Source organism: Falco peregrinus, chromosome 1 (assembly GCF_023634155.1).
Source record: "Falco peregrinus isolate bFalPer1 chromosome 1, bFalPer1.pri, whole genome shotgun sequence".
NCBI classification, from domain to species: Eukaryota; Metazoa; Chordata; class Aves; order Falconiformes; family Falconidae; genus Falco; species Falco peregrinus.
This window is the reverse complement of record NC_073721.1, coordinates 29584116-29607288: the sequence shown is the minus strand read 5'-3', so window position 1 is coordinate 29607288 and position 23173 is coordinate 29584116. Positions and strand designations below refer to the sequence as shown.

General features: G+C 38.0%; 1 protein-coding gene across 8 annotated transcripts in view; it reads left to right on the top strand.

The window, feature by feature from the left end:
* The window catches only part of BTRC (beta-transducin repeat containing E3 ubiquitin protein ligase), a 122436-nt gene that overhangs the window by 3972 nt on the left and 95291 nt on the right, over positions 1-23173 (top strand). For 3 of the 8 annotated variants that reach the window (XM_055802064.1, XM_055802052.1, XM_055802072.1), the window contains exon 2: positions 12401-12469. The exons of the other annotated variants lie outside the window; for them this stretch is intronic. In XM_055802064.1, coding sequence (XP_055658039.1) covers positions 12401-12469 — 69 coding nt within the window. The remainder of the gene's footprint in view (positions 1-12400; positions 12470-23173) is intronic. 8 annotated transcript variants of the gene reach the window in all.

The following is a 23173-nucleotide window of genomic DNA, read 5'->3' as shown; positions in this document are numbered from 1 at the left end:
AATAAAACTGACATTCACACTTAACAGAATGATTGTTACAAGGTATGTAATATGCTATAAAAATACAATAAAGCCCTTTTTATAAGAGTTCATATTTTTTGTTCCTCATTTTGAAAGGTATTTAAGAAAAATATCAAAGCTCTGTGAAGCAACATCTGTTTTCTTGAATGGACTAGTGACAACTTCAGTTGTGTTTAATTAGCAGTGCTTGGAGCTGTACCTGACCAGTTTGGGATCCTGTCTAGCATGGTTTGGGAGGCAATAGCTTGGTAGTTAATGAAGTTTTACTTTCTCAGTTTTTCTGAATGAATCAATTTGTAGTACTTAATTTCCTGGCTTGTGAATAGGAAGATGTTGATACTAGCGTTTCTCATGAGTGTGTTTTTTCCATGTCATCTCCAAATTATCATTTATCCTTTTCTTTCTGGGTGCCATGATTCTAGTAGGTCCTAATGGCCTTCCAGATTCATAGCAGAAACAAAACCTTCTGATTGTCTTTTAAGACAACCATCTGTGGATGTTTTTGGGTTTTTTTTCTTTGTTTCTGTGAGAGAAAACCCTGAAGTTCCTTAATTTTTATATTCTCATGTTTGTAGGAGCTTCCATATAACTGGTAGGTAATATAGTAAGGAATAGTCAGTGTAATTTGAAGCTGAATGGTAATAGACTTGCAATCTTTTCTTTTCCCCACCGCCTTCTCTGTGTGTGTAACAGATGGACAAAGGCTTATACTTTAAAAGAGGTTCTGTTTGCAGTGAACCTGTATGATTTATGGTGTCAGTAGGACTGGGATTTTTGAGACCTAGGACTTGTTAGCTATTGTTCTCAAAGCAGATTTTCAGAATCTTACAGTCTTCCTAATAACATATCTGTGTTGTGGTCATTGTGGCAGAGAATCTTGGGTATCCAAAGCAAGGGTGGCATGAAAGCAATGCTAACAATTTTGTAAAGTGGCTGGGATACCAGCGAGTTGCCTCCTAAATGCGGGGTTCCAAATCCTGCTTGAACATTAAACAAATGCTTAGTAATTTTTTCCAATAGGACTGAAATAACATCCTCTTAGTTTCAGGATTTGTTGGGACTACTATTTTGTAAAGAAAATGTTGATTTATTTTCTTCTATCCCAAACTTTGTGCTGTAGCTTTTTCTGCACTTGGTGCAGGCCTTTGGTACTTCAGTAACTTCACCCTTACTTCTCTGGTAATGTTTCATTTCAGCCACTTTGCTCCATTAAATATATGCAATTAGAAAAGCAAATGGCAAATTTGCTATCGCATCACTGAAGTATTTAGTTTCATAGACTTAAAAAGCAGAATTTGTTGCACTGTGCTCTCCGCACTGTAATATATACCATAAACATCAGAGAGAATAGGCTGACCTTAATATTTGCTTTCCAGACTAAATCGCCGCCTTGCAGCAGTTATTTCCCACTGAATAAAAAGTTTAATTTCACGCCCTGATTAGTGCTAGTATGTGCAGGTGGATATTTATTTTATGCAGCTAAACTAATCTGCCTTGGCAAATTATTTGCCAGTCAGCAGAGCTATAATTCCTCATGAGTATTTGGTACTAAATTATCATTCTCATTAGTGAGATAAAGCAGACTGTTCTAACCACAAAGTTTGGTTAGGCAAAGGGTTTTCTAAATAATCCTTGGAAGATACAAGACATGCACAGTGGCCTCAACATTCTCAATATTCTGTAGTGGATTGTGATACAGAAAGAGCTAATGAAGATTTCAGAGGAAGAAAACAAAATTATTCTGTAGATGTGTATTATCTCTAGAGGTAAGGTAGGAATGTACAGTGTTCAGAGATTGCCTCTTTTAAGAGGTACCTAACGAAGAAAAAATGAAATGGTGTTCTTTGGAGTATTTCCAATTGGCCAACCAAGCTCTGATCTCTGGGCAGTAAATGAGATAAAAATACGAAGTTACATTGTTGTCTTGTTTATTTTCAATGTTAGCAGCTACTGAGGTAGTGGAAAGAGTGACTTGAGACTCGAAGTTAAGTGGCAGAGGAAAGTTCGTGGTCTGGGCTCGTTCAAAATTCACTTCCTGCTCTAAAAACAATTGAAGTGGGGATCAGAAGGTATTTCCTGATGTACAAATGTTGACTGGATACACTTGTCAAGTGAATATGTTCATCCACTGGTTTGTTTTCTTTGGGTTTTACTGTGCTGGTAGTTTTTGTATCATAAAATTTGTTAATGAAAAATACTTGTTTTCTATGACAAGGAGAGTCATTTCATTCCATACCTGGAAATTATGAATTTTTATTAAGAATTGAGTGGAGGGATTCCACTGATTTTTTTTTTTTTTTTTTTTTTTTCTTTATAGATACATTTCTTGTCATACTCATTTTCTCAGTGATTGCTGCAGCAGTATTTAGGGTATAAATGATCAGATCACATGTAAGACCAGCAAAATCAGCAAGCCTAGCAGCTTGATTTTGTTGTATAAAAAAATTTCATGTTAAATTCAACAATGCAGGTGAAATAAGCTGTTTTTTCACATCCTTGTTTGCTTACATTGTGCTGTCTCTAGCCTCCATGTGAGCTGGTGAGATTTGTGTAATATTTAACCATTCTCAGTGGCAAACTTAACTAGTGTTTCTAATACTCAGTATTTTCTTCAGCCTTCCTCATTTCCTCCTTCCTACAATTCAGGAGATGCTCAACAAGGCGTATTATTATATATATTTTAAGTGATTTTGCACAGAAGGGCTGAATGCAGTGTGTGTGTGGCTGTGGAAACTGAAAATGAGTTGTAGCCTCGCAGAGTCTGTTGGCTGCAGCTAAATAGTAAGTGATCAAAACACAGTTAATAAGCAATCAAACATGAAGCTGTTTTCTTGACAGGATGCTGATTAGTGTTGCGAAAAAGTTCTTGCTCCTACAGAAACTGTTGAAAATAAACATCTTAGGAGTTGCATTAAATGTCCTGCTTATTAAACAACAATGTTTCTAATGTCTCTTTATTTGAGGTCTTGAGGAACTCTGGTGTTGGATAAATATTACACCTGCTTTGCAGGAAGAGAAAGCTGAAGCTCAGAAATTTGCCTGGGGTCATGGACTGGGTACTTTTTGGTCTGGGGTTGTCTGGTACACTGATAATAGAAGAATAGGTTTCTTTTTACTCTCTTCTATTAGCTAACCTTTTGCTTCTGACCATGTTTTGGTTAATTTTACAATTGGCTAGCCACCTGTTAAGATAACACATTTTATCATTAAACAAAATTAATTTTAAAAATGGCTTGAAACTGTCTTATTTTAATGGGATCTGAATATTCTTATTTTTAATCTGCCTCATGAGGCTTGTCTTTCTTCTGGGAAGTACATTGTTACATCATTAAAATATCATCCCCTACTGAGAGAGAAATCGGTCCCATTCACTAAATGGCGGTGCTGAAACAATGACAAGTATTTCTAAAAACTGCATTAAAATTCATTTTTTCTTTTTCATCTGCAAGTTCGGTGGTTCCATTAACCAATGGGTGCTCAGACAGCTATTAGCTGTGATGGCAGAAGGTTTGAGAAGCAGCAATGAAGACTTTCACTTTTAAATTCTTTCACTTACTAAAGTGATTGCTTGGAAACAAATGATTGATCATAATTTTGCGCTCTCTAGCTGCTTCTAGTCTTCGTCTGTCTTAAGAACTGAGAAATATCTGATTTAATTTTCCCTCCCCCCACTGCTGAAATGGGGTCTGTGCATCATCATGATGAGAGCAGCAGGAAGGAGAGAATGAGGGAGAATGGGAAAGCTTGGCAAGGGGTCTTGGCAGTTGTCTTGAGGGAAGGACAGAAGTGTTTGCAGTCTGTGAGCAGGAGCCATGCAACTTCTGGGCAGAATCCACCGGAGTAACCAGTTTGGACTAGCAGAAGCAAAGAGCCGTAGTGCTGGTTTAATTTCCTTCATCCCATGATAAGAAGGGAAAAGTTGCAGGGACTTACTATGATCGAATTAAGAAGTTTGTAAGTGCAGTCGTATGTTAGCTGAACAGTAATAATTGTACTTCCAGCTATAGTCTAGATGGCCCATCTTTAGAAGCACCTGGAGCAAAATAGATCTGAAGAAGATTGTAGAAAGGGAGAGATACCAGCCAGCGAAGAACTCTGGTGTCATTTTTCCATAAGCTGGCTTTGTGCCTACATGTGGATTCTCCCAGTTTGTTTTGAGGAGTCCTCTCTTGATGTTTCCAGCTAAGGACACAGTTATTCTTGCAGATTGTAAGGTATTATTTCAAATATAGGAGGATGGAGGACAAAGGTGATGGCTGTCTTTGCTCGGATACAAAGCAGGGCTAGACTGTAGTCTGACTAGAAAAGAGAATCATAACATTTCCAGGCTTGCCCATACAGCAACCAAAACAGTCTCTAGTTGTTTCGGAGAAGAATAGTCTAGCATGGAAGTCCATCATGCAATATAGTCACTCTCCCTCTCTACACACATCGTTTGTAATTTATTGTGAGTGATGCAGAATGGAGCAGTGTTTATGTGGGAGTTGCTTTTAGTTTATGGATATTTGGCCTCAAATTCTGTCTGTTAGGAAGATACTGGCAATTCTCCAGAAGGGTTGTTCATTGGGTCTGCTCAATGCCCTTCTGTTTTATATGCCAAACTCTCAATGGGATTGAAAAATGCAGCCAGCTGTCATTCATCTGGAAATTGGAACAATGGAAAGTGGGTGTAGTCTCAAGAAACGATGGATCAATCTTGTTTTAGAGGATAGGTCTTGGAAGCATCTCAGCAGTTTTCTGATGAAAGCCAAACAACATTAACATCCTCTTCAAATATGACGGAAGGTGTTTTCTGTTTCTAATACATTCAAAAGAACAAAACTCTACATTCCCTGTTTATTTTCTTTTTGTAACTTTTTTCATATTTTTTTCTTCTTTTGACTGGGATGACTCCAGTGAAGTGTGTTGCTCTTGTACTTTGTCACAGCTGTTGTTTCCAAGCAACCATAGATGTCCTGAAAGTTTTGTTGTGTTGCTTTTTTTTGTTTTTTAAACTGGCAAGAAGATGTATATTTGTATCTCACTGACGTTAAAATAAGACTTTATGCAGAGGCAGAACAATACAGGGCCCATCAGTGAGAGAAAAAAATCTCTGCACAGGATTGGAACAGGTCTTGTGGAGCAAAGATTCAAGTCTGGTATTGGCCGACGGTGTACTCTCTAGTCCCCTTTGCAAGCTACTCAAAGCAGTTCTTGAGTGGAATTTTCTTTGCTATGCCGTTGTAGAACTATTCAAAATGTGACTACTTTGAAAGCTAGAATCCTCATTCTTGTTTTCCAGCTTAACTTCATTCATGGCTAATTCATTCTCATCTGTTCTTGTGCCAATATTGTCCTTGAGCTGAAACAGCTCTTCTTGCTCCCCTGTGTTCATTTGCATGTATTTGTGGAGAATAATCACATCCTCCTCTGAGCTGGATCTGGTCAAGCTAAACCAGCATTATTTTTTTTTCTTTGTGTCATAAGACATTTCCTATAACTTTTGATCATCTTAGCATACCTCTTTAAACAGCTGTAGGATTTGACTAATCTCTCTGGAACATGAATGACCAGATCTAGACAGAATGTTTCAGGAAAAGTTTTACTGGTTCCTTGTACAAAAGAAGTAATCCTGATTTCGCTCTTCTGGGAATTTTTCACTTTATACAGTGTCCTATAGTAGTATTTGCCATCTTCATGGTTGTATTCTATTGGTGAACCATCATTATCTAATGAGTAACATATCCCGGAGCATTTTCCCCTCTTCTCAGTTACTGAGTCCCTAGTTTATGATGGAAGTAATGTTACTTTTTAATTTGTGTACATCTTGTGTTGGTTCTGTTACCCAGATCTTCAAGATGCTGTGTCCTGTGTATTTGTGATGTCTCTTAACTTTGTCTTCAGCCAATTTCATTAGCACGTTGGCAATTCCAGGTTTTTTTAGCCATTAGTGAGAATATTTTATCATTAATTTCAAGATTAATAATGAATTTCAACAAGGATCAATCTCTGTACAGCTTGATGATTCCTTTTTCAGAATAACCTGTGATCCTCTACCCTTTTTAGTTTCTTATCCTCCTTACACTCTGGTATTAATCCTAATCCTCTCCATTTTAACTAGTAACTTCCTACATGACATCTTTCAAATGCTTAACTACTTCTAATTTGTCTGGACTTCAGTGATCTTCTTAAAGAAGAAGATTGGGTTAGTCTAGCACTAATTCTAATTTGTTCTAAATTGGGAGCAGATTTACTTGCGTCTCCCATGGTGATTGCTTCATTTTGGCAATAGTTACCAGTACGCAGTCTCAGTAGATTATCTTTCTTGGGAGGCAGGACATACTGTTTGTCTGTTTGTGTTTTGGTGTTTTCGCTTTTTAAGGGTTGGTCAGTCACTTCTGCAACATTTTTAGACTTGTTCTGGTTAGTCGTCTTATAGATAGTTGTTCTGCATGGGGATGCTACCGGAGGCTGCCCATTAGGTGTCTTCAGCTACTTCTGTTGCCCCGGTTCATTCTTGTATCCCAGTCCTACAAGACAACAGGCTTCTTTGTGTTTTAAGGAGGAGTTTCCTCTGGTTAAGCCAAGCAAAGGAACATTTATATCTTGTGCCAGTCCCAAAGAGTTGAGAACTGTCGTAGAGCTGAGCTTGGTACAGGGCGTTTAGATCAGGAAGGGAGATTTAACATATTCCTCTTACAAATCTGTCAGCTTCATTTGTGAACTGCAGATTTCCTTCCAGGATAGCTGGGCACAGACCTGTAACCTGTCTCTTCTGCATGCCTTTTTTTGTCCACTACCTAAAATTCAGCAGGGGCAATCAGAAAAGTGAAAGTTAGTCCTGTATGTTCCTCTGCTGATTATGGAGATCATAGTTTTCCAGACTTCTTGATTTTGTTCACCTTGGCTGTATTTTTTCTTCAAGTATAGAAAATTCTCTACCTGATGATCTAAATCTCAGTAAAAAAAAATCAGAATCCAGGTGAGCTTTCTGACTTTTCCATGGACTTAAAAAAAGAAACGTTTTATTGATCTGGAGACAAGCTTCCAGCTTTTGTTTTATACATAACACTTGCACTGTGAATGCCAGTGTTCTTGTTGGATGCTTACCTGGCACAAGTTCAGATGGTAGAGGGAGAGAGAAATGTAGCTCCTCTTCACCACAGAGCTTGCAGTCTTGAAGGAGGCTGAATATAGGACTTGAATTTCAGACTTAAAATCAGCCATGCTTTTACTTATGGGCATGAAGAGGATCTCTTTACATTGCTATCTAGAAAGCGTGTTTGCAGAACTTGCTGTTACTTTGTCCAAAGATTAATGGAGTGCGGTCACAGGTTTCCATTTGGGTTTGAATACTGTAGTTTAGTACTCTTGTGAGCCCTTAAGAAGCTATCCAGGTGTTTCATGTTACACAGGTAGTTTTCCTGGTATCTGCTGCTGTTGAAGGATGTAAAAACTTGTATCTTTTTATCTGTCAAGGAATATAAATAGACATTCTCCAGCCCGAGTTGGTTTAGAGCTGATCTCTGTTGACACACTCTGAACAGATTCACTAAGAACTGGGGTAGCCATGTTCACCGTGTGTGGTGAACTCATTAAGTTTGCAGACAGTCGGAGCCTACTGTTTGACGGTGCTGTGTCCTTCTGATGGAGTTTGTATCAAACTGAGATCCAAGTCACCTGACAGTGTTTGTTTGTTCCTTCTACAAAATATCACAAAGGGCACACTTAAATATTGGCAGCTTACTGTTTTAGAATCAGAGATACCATGGTTTTCTCTAGTAATAATGAATGATTTTGAAATCCTGTCTTTGGTTTTGTTGAGAGTCCACAGATCTAAGTGTGCCGTATTTTGAATACTGCTTTGGGCAGTGGAGTAAGGTATCTGTTTGGGCCGTGAAGTTGTGTATTTTGTAGTAGGAATTCAATTTATTGCTGTAATGCATACAAACTCTTTAACGAGTTCTAGGCCACAGGGGATATTTTCTTTTGCTGTGAAGTCATCTCAACTGGACAATCTTCAGTGCAACTGGCCATGCCCTCTCACGTCAGTGACTGACAGATTTAATTCTGTCTTTGTAGCCGAGCGCCTGTTAGTTAATGGAGTCGTGAATATTGTTACTCAGAGGCAACTTTCAGAGTATTAAAATGCATTATTCCTGTTCGTCACTTGATATTTATCAAACAGGGTGTTATATCTAATGAATGCAATGTTATCGTCAAATAAATACTGTGTGTAGATCATAACTTAAAAGGAATGAAAATATAAGTAGCTTCACTGTTGCTTTGCAGTGACAGAGAGAGATGGGTTTAGCTTGCCTGTTTAAATCGTATGTGATGGAAACAGAGCGTGAATGTCCTCTCTGAGGGAAAAGGAAGCATTATGGGTTATATGATCAGATTCATAAGATCCTTAGTACATATATATTTCATAGAGGTCTCCCCCCCCTTTTTTTTTCCTACATGGAAGTAGATGAAATGGAGAAGCAGCAGTACTGCCTTGCAAGTACTGTAGTAGATTTCCTTTTATAGTTATCATTCTTAACTTATTTATCTTTTCTTATGGAAGTGAAGATGCAGATATTTAAGAACCCTTCTTGCACAAAAAAGCCCAATTTCCGCTCAGTACTTAATTAGCACTTGTTTATGACACGGCATCTGATTTGATTTTCAAAACAAATTGCACAGTAAAGAGGCTGATATTTAAACTGTATAGTAACCACAGCTCCAGCTGTGACTCAAATATTGTAAGCCTTCAGGGGTTGTGTTTAGGCTTAGAAAATAGGAACTCAGGCCTGTAATTAAATGTCCTCTAAAAATCAGCCTTTGTAGGAAAGGGAAGAGGGTACCACTGAATTTTAAATTACTGACTTGTTCTCAGAAATCATTCTGTTGTTCTGGGCCTTGCTAGGGACTGCAGAAATCAAATGGATAAAAAATGGAAGAGTAGATTACTAAAGGAAACAAAGTCAGGAGTTGCAGAAAAAAAGATGAGCAAAGCAAGCTATTCAGGCTCACAGGTTTATAGGCAATTGCAATATATATAATAATTTTAGTATGTGGGTAGTATATAGATGACAAGTTCTGTGGCCACCAAAAAGACTAAAGAGAAAGTAGGCATTCATTTCACACAGAGTAAAATTGCATTTCAGAATAGTAAGTTGCTGATGGTTGTGGAATAAACCATCTGCAGTGGTGGAAGGCTCATTTTTAAAGTCAGTCATCAATAATAAATGTGAATGTCTTGGAAAAGAAAGTACAAATTAGTCACTCACCTAGATAAAAATGTGAAATATTCACAAAATAGCATGATAGAAATTAGCAGTTAGAGTGCTTCCAGAGTCACTTTTTGAGGAAACCAAACACTGTTGTGGCTACTGAATTAGAAAATAAAATTACCCTAGCAGCCTGACTTCTAGTCATGGTAAATGCTGCGGGAGATGCTAAGAGAAAATACTGTGCTTATGAATGATATTGAACCATGAGCATAAACGGCGTGTGCTCATGAAGATACAAAAATGAGTGCATCTTGCTGGGCAATTAATTGTATTGTTGATAGAATTGCCTTGAATAGATCATAATTGTGGAAGATTTTAGTGTTGATTGATAAAATAGTACAGTTTTCGAACAAGGCAGTTCTGTGTCCCACATCTTTTAAAGGCTGGGGGAAAAGGGGCAATTTTATTTTATTTTTTAAACTCTCAAGCATATATGGGTTCCTCTTCTGTCATTCTGTAGTTGTCTGCTCTTATTTGGATACTGAAGTTGAGAATGTTTAAATCAGATATACTTATTTAAGTGCCTGTCTGGCTGAAGAATGCATTCCTAGGGGCCATTCACAATGTGCCTAGGAGAACCACAGAGCTTCAGAATTTAGGAGATCAGTTGTAAATGTTTAGCCAGTGGTGATTCTGTGAGATTGTAATTAAATTACGCTTTTCGATCAGTGTTTGTATTTCATGTGAATAGGGGCTGGTGCAAATATCCCACTTTAATGGCATAATCAAAAGTATGTGGGTAGTGACATACCTCATACCGGTATAATTTGCTTCTATATAGTTTATTTTCCTCTTAGATGAGGGTAGTAGGTTCATCAAATATAAAGGAGATGTACAAAGATTTTGCAAGTACAGCGTTGAGGGATGAGTGATGGGTCTTAGTTTCTCCTATTTGTATATTTAACTTGTCAGCCTTAAGAAATAGAATTTACAGTAGCTGCTAATCTGCTGAAAGTCCTGATTACTTTTATTGCTATTACTCGAGCAACTTTGTGTTGAAATCACAAAGAACTTGTGTTGGTAAGAGTTATTAAATAGAAATACAGTGTTATCTTTGATATTGGAGACACTTCTGCATGAGAGTAATCCTGTTGATGGCAATAGATCTGTTAATACATATCTGCAGGACCAGGGTCTCCAAATTAAATGGCTTAAATTCAAACTATTCTGGACCGATGGGCTTTACCGATGTTAAGGAGCCTGTCAGTCCTAAGAGAAAGCTTGAATGTTATCCTTGAATTTGTAGGTTAGGTGACAAACAAAGAAATGAAGTAATTTTTCACAATGTGGTGTGTGAACCTAGGTAAATTAAAGACCAGTATTTGGGGGGGCTCTACTTCTGTCACTGTGGTTTCAAAAGATCATTATTTTTGCTTGTTCATAAAGGCTTTCCCCGCCCCTGCATTGGCAGGTATACTGTGCTGTGCTACTTTGAAAAAGCAACTGTAGCACTTGAGCCGGAAGTAAAATGTGTGTTTCTGTAGTGTTCTTGCTAGATACATAGCACTTCATATAGTTTCTTCCATTTTCAAAGCATGTAGAAATGTCAGCAGTTCCTCTCAGCAAGCCTGTGAGGTGGGTTAAATGAGTGTTGTCCTCATTTTACAGTGGTAGAGAGACTAACCACCCATGAAGTTAGTGCTGAAGTAAGGATTAGAGTCTAAGAGCATGATGCTTCTAGCTGTGTGAGAAGTCCCCTAAAACATAGTTTGTTAATGTATTAAGCATTGCAAGTCCAAACTCAGCAGGTGATTGCAGTAACCAGATATACTTGACTTTAATTAATCAGCACAATGGTGGTTATTAAATTTCATGTTTAACTGAGATTACTGGCTAGGACACAAGGGCGTAATCTTACTGCTGCTTTGCAGGAGGATTTAAACTTAAACTGGAAAGAAGCAAAAATAACTAATGTTCAATGTATATTGTAAAATCCTGTATGTGTACTTGATTTCAAATTCCAAGGCTGGACTACCTCCCCACGATAGATGTGGAGGTCTGGCATTCAGTGGTGAAACATTTTTCCTCTCCAACCAATTGTATTTTTAGCGTTGCAAGTACCAAGATGGACACAGTTTGTACAAACCAAACATTTTGTTGACACAAGAACAAGTGGGAATAAACTCACCTTGAATAGAGCCATTTTGAAAATTAGAAAGATTTTTCCAGCCTTCCAGAAGTAGCAGTAGGGGCACTTATCTACTAGTTTGGAAGGGAAGTACAGTGAATTAAGAAAGGGATTGTGAAGTAGTTTCTAGGAGCAAGAAAGATCTCTGGACTTGGTGTCTGCAAATGTCCAGTCTCGTCCTGTTGCTTAGATGTGATTTTGGTTTCTGAGTATCTTCTTTTTTTGGGAAGAGGGGGGAGTACAATTGGATCCACTTGATTGTGAAAATACCGTCAAACTGCAAATATATCGTGACAGGCAATGTTTCATTTCTTTGTTACGTACTTTTTTCTAGCTGTAAGTTATGCTGTATGTTTTGTGCTTCCAGAACAATTGGATGTCTTGCTCTTTCCTTAACCTGATAAATCATGAAAACAATAAATGAGGAGAATGTTACATTTGTTTTACCAGTTTGAGGCATAATTTATGGCTGTGTGTGCATATAGTTTCCTGTTACCCCTGTATTAAGGCTGCACCTCTTTGGGGATTTTCCTTAATTTTTTCGTGTTGTCCAATGTCTGGTCTGACCATGTTGAGGATGGTGGCAGTAAAAATACTCTCATAGCTTGACCACTGTTGTTTTGACACCATTTAGCTTTATGTAGTGGCAAAAGCATTAATGACCATTAGTCTTTGCTACTGCACCCACCACAGAGGCTGTGCTTATCCAAGTGCGTTTGTGTGGAAATTTTAAAGAAAAACCTATTTTTATATATATGTATATACAATGAGAAATGTGAAATGGTGGAAATTGTAAAAATGGTGGTGGCTGTATTAGAGAAGTGTTCTTGAAGCAGCTGATACCAGAGGAGTAAACAAGAACTAATGTGGGGACTAAACCTTCATATGTGGCTTAAAAAAAATCTGCATCGTTTAAAATGCTCCAGAACTTAGATCTAGGTTAGCTAGGTCCCAGTGTAAAAGGAGGTCTCTCTTTATGTCTATTCTCTCCTAGCCCCGAATACACATGCCAAAAGATGGATTCCAACTTATATCTTCTGGATACCAAGCATGGCTAAAGCAGGTTGGACTGTATTATTGTTATTCATCTCATGTGAGGGACCGTGTTGGATACCTGTGCTTGTCTCATTAGTGAAGTACATAAATGAGGGTGTAATGAAGTTATGGTGCCATGTTAGCTGATACCCCTCATAGCCATCACTGTTTTGTGTTTATGCATGCTGTGTTTGTATAACATTATCTCACCAGTCTTATGAATGTGCACTTCCTGTAAATAAAAGTTCAAAATGCAGTCATCTGAAAGTGAAAAGGGTCAGAGTCTGAAAACAAATCGGCAACAACAGCTCGAATTACAGAATTAAAATGGGCCTTAAAACACAAAGCTGCATGGTGGTGGTGCTGGTAATAATGGGGAGGCCACTGGGTTAAAACTCAAGAGAATTGCATCTAGCGTCTAATTCAGATCTGCCTGGGTGAAACAAGTATGGACACTTACATCACATAACAATTGTGCAGTTTGACACAATCTGACACTATGGGGACTCCCCACTTGGAAGTGGCTTAGTGCTATATTACTCTGGCTATTATTAAAGGCCAGGCTTTAGATGTCTCAGCAGTCTGCCTCTAGCAATTGCTGTCAGCTTTTCACTTTTGTGAGTGAAAAATCCCCTTTCAGAAAAAATAGCTTAATTTACAAATTGCCTGTACAAACCCCTTCTCTCATGAAGATACACATCTGATGAATCCTGCATCCTTGAGAATACGTAGCTTAAAGTTGCTGTTTTTGTAGAAAGCCAAAATGATTGTGGTGTTATGGCAACGAAAACTGAAAATATGAAAACAGCACAGATAAGCTGCATCCTGTTGTCGTGGCAACTGGAGTTATGAAATGACGAAATGGGGTGGTGAAGGGTTCTATAGTACTGTGACCCCAACAGAAACAAAGAGCAAAGTCACTTGAACGGAGTGGGAGAGAGTGAAAAACTACAGCTGCGAAACCCCTTAAAACACAAGAGTTTTCATTGCAGGTGCTAACAGGATGGCATTGATTCTCTCCAGTCTTGTCTCAGTATCTTACAAGTAGTAAGTAACTTATTTGTGCAAGTTGCTTACAGCTGTCAACTTACATTGACTTCTGTGAAACTGAGAAGAGCTTGAACACCTGTGAAGAGATGGGCATTGAGTCCTGTATTAATTTGCAAACCATTTCTTTGGGTGAGTGATGTGTTGCAAAGGTGAAGCGTACTTTGGATTTCTCTCAGAGAGACCATTTCTCTCTCTCCGCTCCCCCCTGCCCCAAGTCCACACTAGTGAAGGTCAGCTGGGACATTGAAGCTGATGTTTTCTTGATTTAAACTTTGCTGAGCTGGAGGCAAGGTGTCTCAGAGGAATCTCAACTCTGCAATTATCGTCTCACAGAGCTCAAGTTTGTTGACCTATGGGGCATGGCATCAGTTTCTGTTACTTATGTGGTAGGTCGGGAGGACAATAGGAAGAGGATTGTGTGGCTGTTCTGTTTTTCTTTTACTTCCGAGGCAAACAGCATTTGTTCTTGTTGTGTTATATTACCAGTGCTCTGATGCAGGTGGGATATGTGCTTTTTTGATTCTGAAAATACTGAGAGGAGAAAAAAAAATAACCTCAAAATGCTTAGTTATTCCAAGGAGACTTTCATACTAGGCAACCTCAAATAATAGAAAACCTTACTTTTTAAAAAATATTTTTCTGTATGGCTGCTTTCTTTTTGATTGTAGGTTTTCTGTTATTGGTTCTGAAGCCTTTATTTTAAATCCTCTTACTCCTCCTTGATCCAAGGAAAAGTTATAAACCTGAGCTTGTCATCAGCAGATGCTGTCATGGAGAGAGCTTTGCTATTCCAATTTAAGTGCTGTGATTTCACTATAGGAAGTATCTGGGTAAGGGGGCTGTTACAAAGGGTGGAAACTTTTGGTCAAGAGTACTCATGAGAAGCAGAGAGGTTAATTTTTTTTTGAGGTGAGACCAGTTTGGTGTGGGATACATACCCAAGGTCTTACTTCTAGATTCTTCAAAACTGTATATTGGAAAGAAAGCCACCTTTGATGTATTTAAAAGCAGTAATCATGTATGCATCCAGATGGAATGGTGGCTGTGCATCAGGTTTATCCTCCTGGTGTCTGTTTTTAACAGGGTCCTAACATAATGATTTTTTATTATTATTTTCCCCCCCCATCAGCATAGCTGAGTATTGATCTGCAGCCAGACTTACACAGAATGTGAGAAGAATCCCAGTAACACATTGTATTAATGTGAGCTAAAAGCAGGTTATATTACAGATGAGCTGGAGGAAGATGGAGTTCTGCAAGACTGGACACATACTATAAATAACAATAAAACTGACAATTTTATCTAAAAATTGTGCTGGCTGGATTTGCGTATTTTCAGCCTACTTAAACTGGGGATAATAGTTGAACACTACCTGAGCATGGGTCGCCCACACTGATGTCATTACCCTCTGCCCTTTAATGGCAGGTTTTTATATTTAATGTTGCTGTGCTGCAGTGGAGAGCTGTATTGTGTCCCATGTGGGCTGGAGGAAATACAATACCAATGGCCAGGAATACATGTTGCTTTAAGAATAGCATTTTAAGTAACTTGCAAAGCTGTCTTCAGCTGTTTCCTGTGAGTTTATCTTTTACAAAAAGGCAAACACCTACAGGTAATTTATTCAGCCTCGATCTTCATTCAAGCCTTTCTTTGAACGGCAGAGTTGTGCTGCTAGCAGTCTGTAACATCTCATCACCTAGATGTTGACCCTTTGAAGACAAGCTGCAATTGACTTCTAAGGGGAGGAAGGGGGGAATGTTTCTGTATAAATATGATCAATAGGCATGACATTCCAATTCCTATATTATATTGACGTTTTCTATGATTTAAGCCGAACGGAAATTGGGCAAATTAAGCTCTTAATTAGCTGAAACACTTACAAAACATTATTCTGATTACATAAACGGGGAAAATAGAAGTATCATTTTAAGTGGTTTGTGAAACATGGTAATTCAAAGTTAAAGCTAATTCCTCCCCTTTGCATACCATTGTGAGCAAGTATGCATCACATAGGGTATGTAATATAATGTACTCATCTGAGTCTTTCTGCCTCCCACTGTCTTTTGGAGTAGAATTTTTAGAGCAAAGTTATAAACCTGTAAATGTGTTTTATGCTGGAAATTCTTGGTGCTACCTTAACTAGATTGGTACCAGCAAAGGCCAGTATAATCAAAACAAGGCACTTCAGATATTAATGGTCTGCACTTCAGTCAAGTCAGCTGGAAAAAGAGTGTAAAAACCAGGACTGTGGTGATAACAGGATTCTCCCACTAGAATTGCACTTCCTAGGAGAAAAATGCAATGATTCTGGAAATACTCTGGTTTTCTAATTTTGTCATTTAGCATCTCCTCCTTAACTTCTAAAACATATATTCTATTTTCAGTGGATACATATGCTTTTAAAAATTTAGATACTAATTCCTTGGGTGGAAAGTAGAAATAAACTTTCTTTCTGCAGTTCATTATTAATACTTGACACTCTTATAGTTGCTTGAGAATGCAAAGTGCTATGCAGACATATTAGTTATCCTTGAAACACTTTTGTGTGGTAGGTGCATAACATAACAATAATCCTGAGAGATTTTATGGAAATAAATAAAACTAGAGATGAGGGAAAATCTAATGAAACCTCCATTTCATCTCTCCGCTAATACAGGTTTGTTCTCTGCAGTTTGTGTGATGAAAATCTGGACCAAAGTTGTAGAAGTGTCCCAAGCTGAGGAGGTTTCAACCCATAGCTTGGAGTAGGGTTGGGCATTTTTTAAAGCCTTATAGCTGTTCAGGCTCAGTGATGGTTAAGCAGTTGGTATATTACTCTTTTTGCTTTTTCTCAGAAAGATGATTCGCTATTCTCTTCTTATTGGCTCCCTGTTGTTTCAGTTTTTGCTGTTTATATGTCAGAGCTTCATAATTAAGGCCACATGCAGTCTCTGACACCTCTCTTAGGCAGGGTAGTTCAGTTGTCCTTGCTCTGCAGATGTGGAGCTGAAATGCGGTGCTACTCTGCCCAAATTCATGCAGAATGCTTGTGTCAAAGGATTGGATTTAAGTTTTATGGCATGGTAAGATTTTAAATTGCTTGGAATTGCTGTGAAGTTGGGCTTTGGACATGATGAAGGTTAATAGCAACTGTGTTTTCTTGCTTACGAAAGAGCCTAATGCTCTTGCTCTTATAAGGTCTCTATTTTAAGCCTTCAGATAGTTTCATGCTTTAGACCTTGGTGAGATTGCTTTTGTAAGTTTGGGTAGGGCTTGCTTTTAACAACACTATCTTTGGTGTTTCTTAAAGCAGCACACACATGTCTCTGCATGTTACACTTCTTAAAGAAGGCTATGGCATCTGAATCTTAAAGCTCTGCAAGTGCACAGGTTTAGATTTATCAGCTTCATGGATTAAAGAGCTGTAATTATGAGAACATTAGTATTGTCTAGTTCAGATACGATCTATACAAAATCCCTCAAGCACTTGGCAACCGAGGATCTTGTACACCTTATGGATGGGAAGTTGGCACCTTTCTGGGGTGTGTGATTTCTGTTGATCTGGAATCCTGGGGGTTGAACTCCAGTTACTACTCTTTGGGGAAAACATTTCCTCACAAACATTTACCTAAAAGGTGTGATTTGATTCTCCTGGACCCCACTCAGGTAAGAAATTATTTGGATAATCTGAATATGTAACCCCTTTTCTATGTCCCTTGGTTTTGATATTGAAGAGTAGTTGGTGGAGTCTCTTGTAAAAAGTTACTGTAAGCTAGGAAGTTACCAGATTAGAGAAGAGTTTGCATAATATGTATGTTAAGGAAAATTTACTGACCAATTACATGAAAAGTGGGAGGCTGAAGGAAAAGGAATGATTTACAGCAGTTTGAGCTGTATGTGCACAGTAAAGCTTGCAGAATGTAGTAACTCCCTGAGCCATAGGCTGAAGGGAAAAACTGCTGCACTGAAGTCTGTGATCTGTACCAGTGTAAGAAGTCCGGTATTTCCTATGTTTGGAATCTAGGAAGTATGTTACAATTGAACCCTGGTAGCATGTTTCAGCCTCTGATTTGTGAAACCTAATTGTTCTGAAGATGGATCCTACAGTCATCCCAGGAACATATTCTCAGCTTTCCCTAAGTGAGATAGATATTGGGGTGCTTGATTTGCAGTTTGTGAAAATGCTTCAAGAGTCTTTAATAAGATAGCTCTATTACTTTTATTGCAAAAGAAGAGCACAAGCCACTTTTAATAGTCTTCCATACATGCTTGGGGCAATGCGACCAAAATGTCTGAATGCAGTAGAAGCTGAGAAATTGTGAAAAGCACTGGTTATGACAGCAGCTGCATGTTGCCCTTCACAATTCTGGTGCGCGATGTGCCAGCTAGAAGAGCTGGCAGTTTGTGGGCTAGTTGAACCCTGGGAGTTCATCCTTCTCATGGTAGCACTCCAAGGAGTATTGTAGTTGCCTCTTTATTTTATGAATTCCTTTTCTTACCGTGGAAGGACTTTAAAGAAAAAGACTACCAGTGACAAAAGAAGAATTATCCTGTTTAAAGTGCAGGGAATGGTGGTCGGGGCTGTAAGGTGTAAATTTTAACTGTATGAATTTTGGCCATTGTTTTTGGCTTAATTAAGACTTACAGGTTTTAACATTTTTCTTATTTTCAAATGAAAACAGGCAAAAAAACTTTTGAAGAAAGTCATAAAAGTATTAATTTGCTCTGAGCCATGCTAGTCTCTTTGGTAAGTTCATAATTAGGCAGGATTTTTTTTTTTTTAAAATGGCTATTCTTGTCTCTCAGGTATATAACTGCTCCATAACTGGTAAATCTGTATTCATATGTTAGGGATTTTAAAGGCGTATTATTTACACAATTCACTGGAATGGCTCCTTGGAAAGCTGGGTGGCTCTCTCATGTAATTACGTATTTAGTATGCCTTGTATCCACTGTTGGGATAGGGGGGAAGAGAAAAGAAAAAACAAAGCCCCACCAAAAAAAACTACTAATATTAAAACAAACAACAAAAAATTTCATTCCATTTTTGCAGGGTTTTTTGAAGCCATATCATATACCTTTTTCTCAGATAAAAAGCCTATATGATCAAGTGCTACCCAAGCTAAAAAACGAAGTATGTATGGCAGGGTTTTTTAATTGTGAAAGTACACAAGATGCACTAGGAATTTATTTTCTTTTTTTTTCTACCTATATCATGTATATTTAATCAAAGAGAACACCTCTCTGAACTGTAGAGGGAAAAATAAGAGATACCTTTTCATTTTTATATATATATATGTGAGAGGTCAAAAGGATGAAAAGTGTACCAAAGAAAGGAACCAAAACCACTTTTTAGCCAGGAGTAAATTTCTGGAATTGTTATTAAGTTTCATGATACCAACATTTGTAATGTAAATAGCAGCTGCCTTATCTGATACGTTTCATACAATGTATTCCATGCTGTGGTGACAGGAATAGTGCACATTGGACACAATGTGGAAGCGATGTGTGTGATATTTTTGGCATGGGCTTAGTTAAATATGTGGCCAAAAGCGGATCTGAGTGGGATTGAAAAGTATTGGGGTTTGTTCTCCCATTTATTGTGTTATCTGATAAAAATAATTGTGAATATTAAGAATTCTAGTAACATCTGAGTGTGTGTTTAATAAAACATTATGAAGGATTAAAATGTGAACATCCCATATTCACTTTCTAAAGTGATGAAAAGAGGAGGTGGGGAAAGATCTGTCTCCTCATATCGAGCTTAGGTCTGGTGTGTTTAGTTCTAACACTCTTCAGAGCATCCTTTACGTTTTATCTGCTCCAGTTTGGGTGGTAGAATTTCTAGCATTTTTTTCCCCTCTTCTGTTGTTTGTAATAACTACGACTTGTGTTTCTGTTTTGCTTTGTACAATCTTAGCCAGTTCCCTGGCTTATGATCACCTGGACTAACCAGAAGAAGTCCCATTTCTCTCAGCTTTTAAACTCTTCAGCTCGTCAACATGTATCATATATTCATTAAGGAGCATAAATAGAATGTTGGGTGAACAGGATCTTAATTCCCATGTCCCAAGAGAATAAGAATTGTTATTGGTTTATCTTTAGAGTTCAACTGCATAATGCAGTGGACACTGTACTAAAAGGGATGTAAATCTGAACTGGGAAAGCTTTGAAATAGTATTATGTATGGTTGACCAAAAATCAGCCCTTGGAAAAAAATGTGGTTTCCTTCTTGGCTTTGCCACTAACTTGTGAAGATGTGCAAAAATAAGTCAGGTTGCCTGTAAATCAAAGGTGTTCTAGGCACAGGGGTTATCATAAAGTTGAGGGGAGGGTTCAGACAGGGATAATAGGTTATTATACTTTATCATGTTAAAATGCACCACAATTAAAGACAGTTGTTCTGTACTACTGTCTAATTAATTTCTCTGAAGTGTTTGTAAAGAAAATGTCCTTAGACAATTGTTTGGGGTTTTTTTTGTTGTTGTTCTTGTTCTACAGTGAGTTCAGTACAGTGTGCTTGAGTTTTCATACCTGTGGACTATAGCTGTAAATTGTAGTAGTTCAAAAAGTTTTGGTTTTTTTCACCATGTAGAGCCCACTTAATTTTACAGGACAAGGTGATATATTTCTGACCTGTAACACAATTTACTAAAACTGTGTTAGTTACCCTTAGTATATTGTATTTGCTGAAGGACTAGAAGAGAACAAATTTGATAAAAACAATCCAACACCACCCCCCCACCCCCCCCCAACAGTCTGAAATGGTAATGTATAATCTAGTAATGCAATAGCAAATAAAGTAAATAACCAATATTTAGTACTGGCAAAAATTTAGTCATTGAGTGTGTATTGAGATTTGTCTTTAGGACATCAGGTAATTGGAAGAGAGGGTAGGCTATTAGAGGCAGAACATCTGATGTAGTCAAAAATGTTCTTGTAATATAGTTACAAGAATAATTGAATAGCTTAAAATACGGCTTCCCTTCAGCTTGTGGTTACTGCCCACTCGGCTCAGCCAGTGACTGTGAATGCTTCTAGCCTGTTTTAATTCAAAATCAGGCAAGCCCATTTTAATCACCAGTGGAGCAGCTGGTACCAGCCCCTGTCAGGAGGAGGATGCTGGTCTTGTTTGAAACTGTTCCCTATATTTCTGTAGTGGGAAGATATATTTCCCTATATTTCAGAGTTCAAGGGGTGGGTCTTACAGTTCCTTTTTCCAACTGATTTTTGTGTTTTTGTCAAATAATTCCCTATCTTAGGCCACTCAATGTGTACTAAAGATGCTTTTGTAAGTGAAAAGCTTTTTGTCTCTGAGTCTGAAAGTTGTGCAGATGTCTCAAGTATTAATGCAATCGGGAGTCAGGAAGGTAGAGAGTCTGCTGCATCCTGGCCCAGCACTTAGCAAGCAATATCAGCATTCCCATTTGGCTGTGGTCCAACCACCGTGCCTCTCTGTCTTTGTTTTGAAGAATCAATGTAGATTGACTTGAGTCCAGGAGAGGATTTTGTCAGTCAGCTTTCAAGTAGTGAACACTGAGGCCAGTCCCTTGTTTGTGGAGCTGACAGTACAAAAGTGAGTGTTTGATGCGTGGCTTGCTCAGTGGATGGGGATAGAGGCTGTTGAGATTTTTCAGAGATCAGGCTGTAAATGAAGTTGTTCTGTTGGGTCACTCATCTGATTTACACACAAGCTGTTTCTATTGAAGCACCTGGGGCCTTTTGTTCATGCTTGTGAATAAGCCTCTTTCAGTCACCACCAGTAATTTAGCGTCTCTGCTTCCTTCAATAGGTAAAAGGCAAGTACAGGAATGAGATTTTCTCCCACTCTGTGTGGAACTTCACACTTATTTTTTAAAATTGGTAACAGAACTGTATCAGTGATACAAATTTTATTATATACTGAGGCAGATTCGGAAGTTACTTAAGGTGTTGGTAATTTTTTACCACATACTTCCTAATTCTGGAATAATACTAAGCAGTGGGAATGCATGGGTGAGTAATGATATCTGTTGGACGTACAGAGAGTTCTGCAGAATAGATCTCCAATGTTTTCCTTTGCTATCGTGGCAGTTTTAGAGGAAGACATTTCATTATGTTGTAAGTACCCTGGCACAATGGAGTGCCCTACCTGCAGTTTGTGGTGACTCTGACTTGAGCCATAATCTCACATAAACTTTAAAGCAACATAAGCTTGCTTTTCCACTGATAAGAGTGGTCCTAATTTTTCCTGCCTCTGTGTCTTTCCATGCTTCGGTCAGTACAAGTATTTAAAGTAACTTCTTTTATGTTGTCAATCAATTTTAATGGTAATTAGTTCTTTGAGTTCATTATCACAGTATGAAAACTTGAGCCAGCACAAGGGATGGGAAGGCTTGAGAAGAGGGAATAAATGATTGGGGTAAGACTTTGATAAGTCTGTATGGGGGGAAAAAAAAATTACCCTGTATTTATTTTGTATTATATTATGAATCATGGGGTGGGTAATGGTAAGCAGCTGATGCTTACCTTGTGAATTTGCTCTGCATCATCAAAGGTACCATCCTGTAGTTAATCTCCCTTGTTACTGTGATGTTCTTGGAGAGTAATAAACAACTTTGATTTAAGTAATTGTATTATTAAATTGGTGAAATGCTTGACTATAGATGTCCACTTCATGTATATGTGTTTTTTTCAAGGCCGATTGTCACAACAGCTTTTAATAGCTGCAGTGATACATATTGTATTACAAAGAAAAGATTGCTGGCATTTGGAAGGTTTTTGTATGTGGGAGTGTTTTTATAGGAGGTTAGGATGGCAGACAGAATTATGGCTCAGATTTTTGTGGCTCATTATACTACGGCTGTGATATTTATTTTTTTTTTTGTCTTTGGGAGGGGCATTATTTACAAATGCATGTGATATGAAGTACTCAAGTTCTTGAGTTTTGGTACTTTTGTGAAGTCAAGACTTTTTTTTAAAAAAAACCAAAACACCAAAAGTGAGGTGAGGAATTTATTTTGAGGTATCATAAACTTCTAATGAACACATTTGTATAGGTTATGTTCCCCAGCAGTTTGTAATAGTGTTTCTGGAACAGCAGTGTAAATTGCAACAAAGTACAGCAAAGAATGTGGTGACAGACAGGGTTAATCTCTCAGTGCCTGTCTGTACAGTACTAGGTTATGGATGTTGGTGATCACCTTTCTGCTCATTCAAGGATGGGTTATATACCTCTTACATACTAATTTAGTGCTAGATTGTATGAGGTTTTCTAGCCCTCTTAAGAGCAGCAAGAAACAGTGGCTCAAAAGGCAGCTGTCATTTCACACCCATTCCAGCTGCCCTTTCCACTCAGATTTCCTCCCATCCCCCTTTAAAAAAAGGGGGAGGGGGGGGAGAGATAGGATTGCAAAAAAGAGTATGACTGTTTGAAATCTCTAATGTTTAATCTGTCATATCCTACAGTTTTCTTAGCTATCTGCCAGTTTAAAATATACTTGTTTTTTCCTGCCTTGCCAGTAATTAGACAAATGCGGCAGTGCTTATGGCATCAAAACCTCTGTGGCCCGTAGAGCAATTTCTATCATAATATATCCCTAAATTTAATAGTAGTGGTGTAAAATTAACAAGCAACTCACTATGTTTCAGGGGTAATGGCTTTAATTATCAAAATGGCTAGTATTTTCCTTGATTGGCTGCTTTGGCTCCTCTTTTGTGTTTC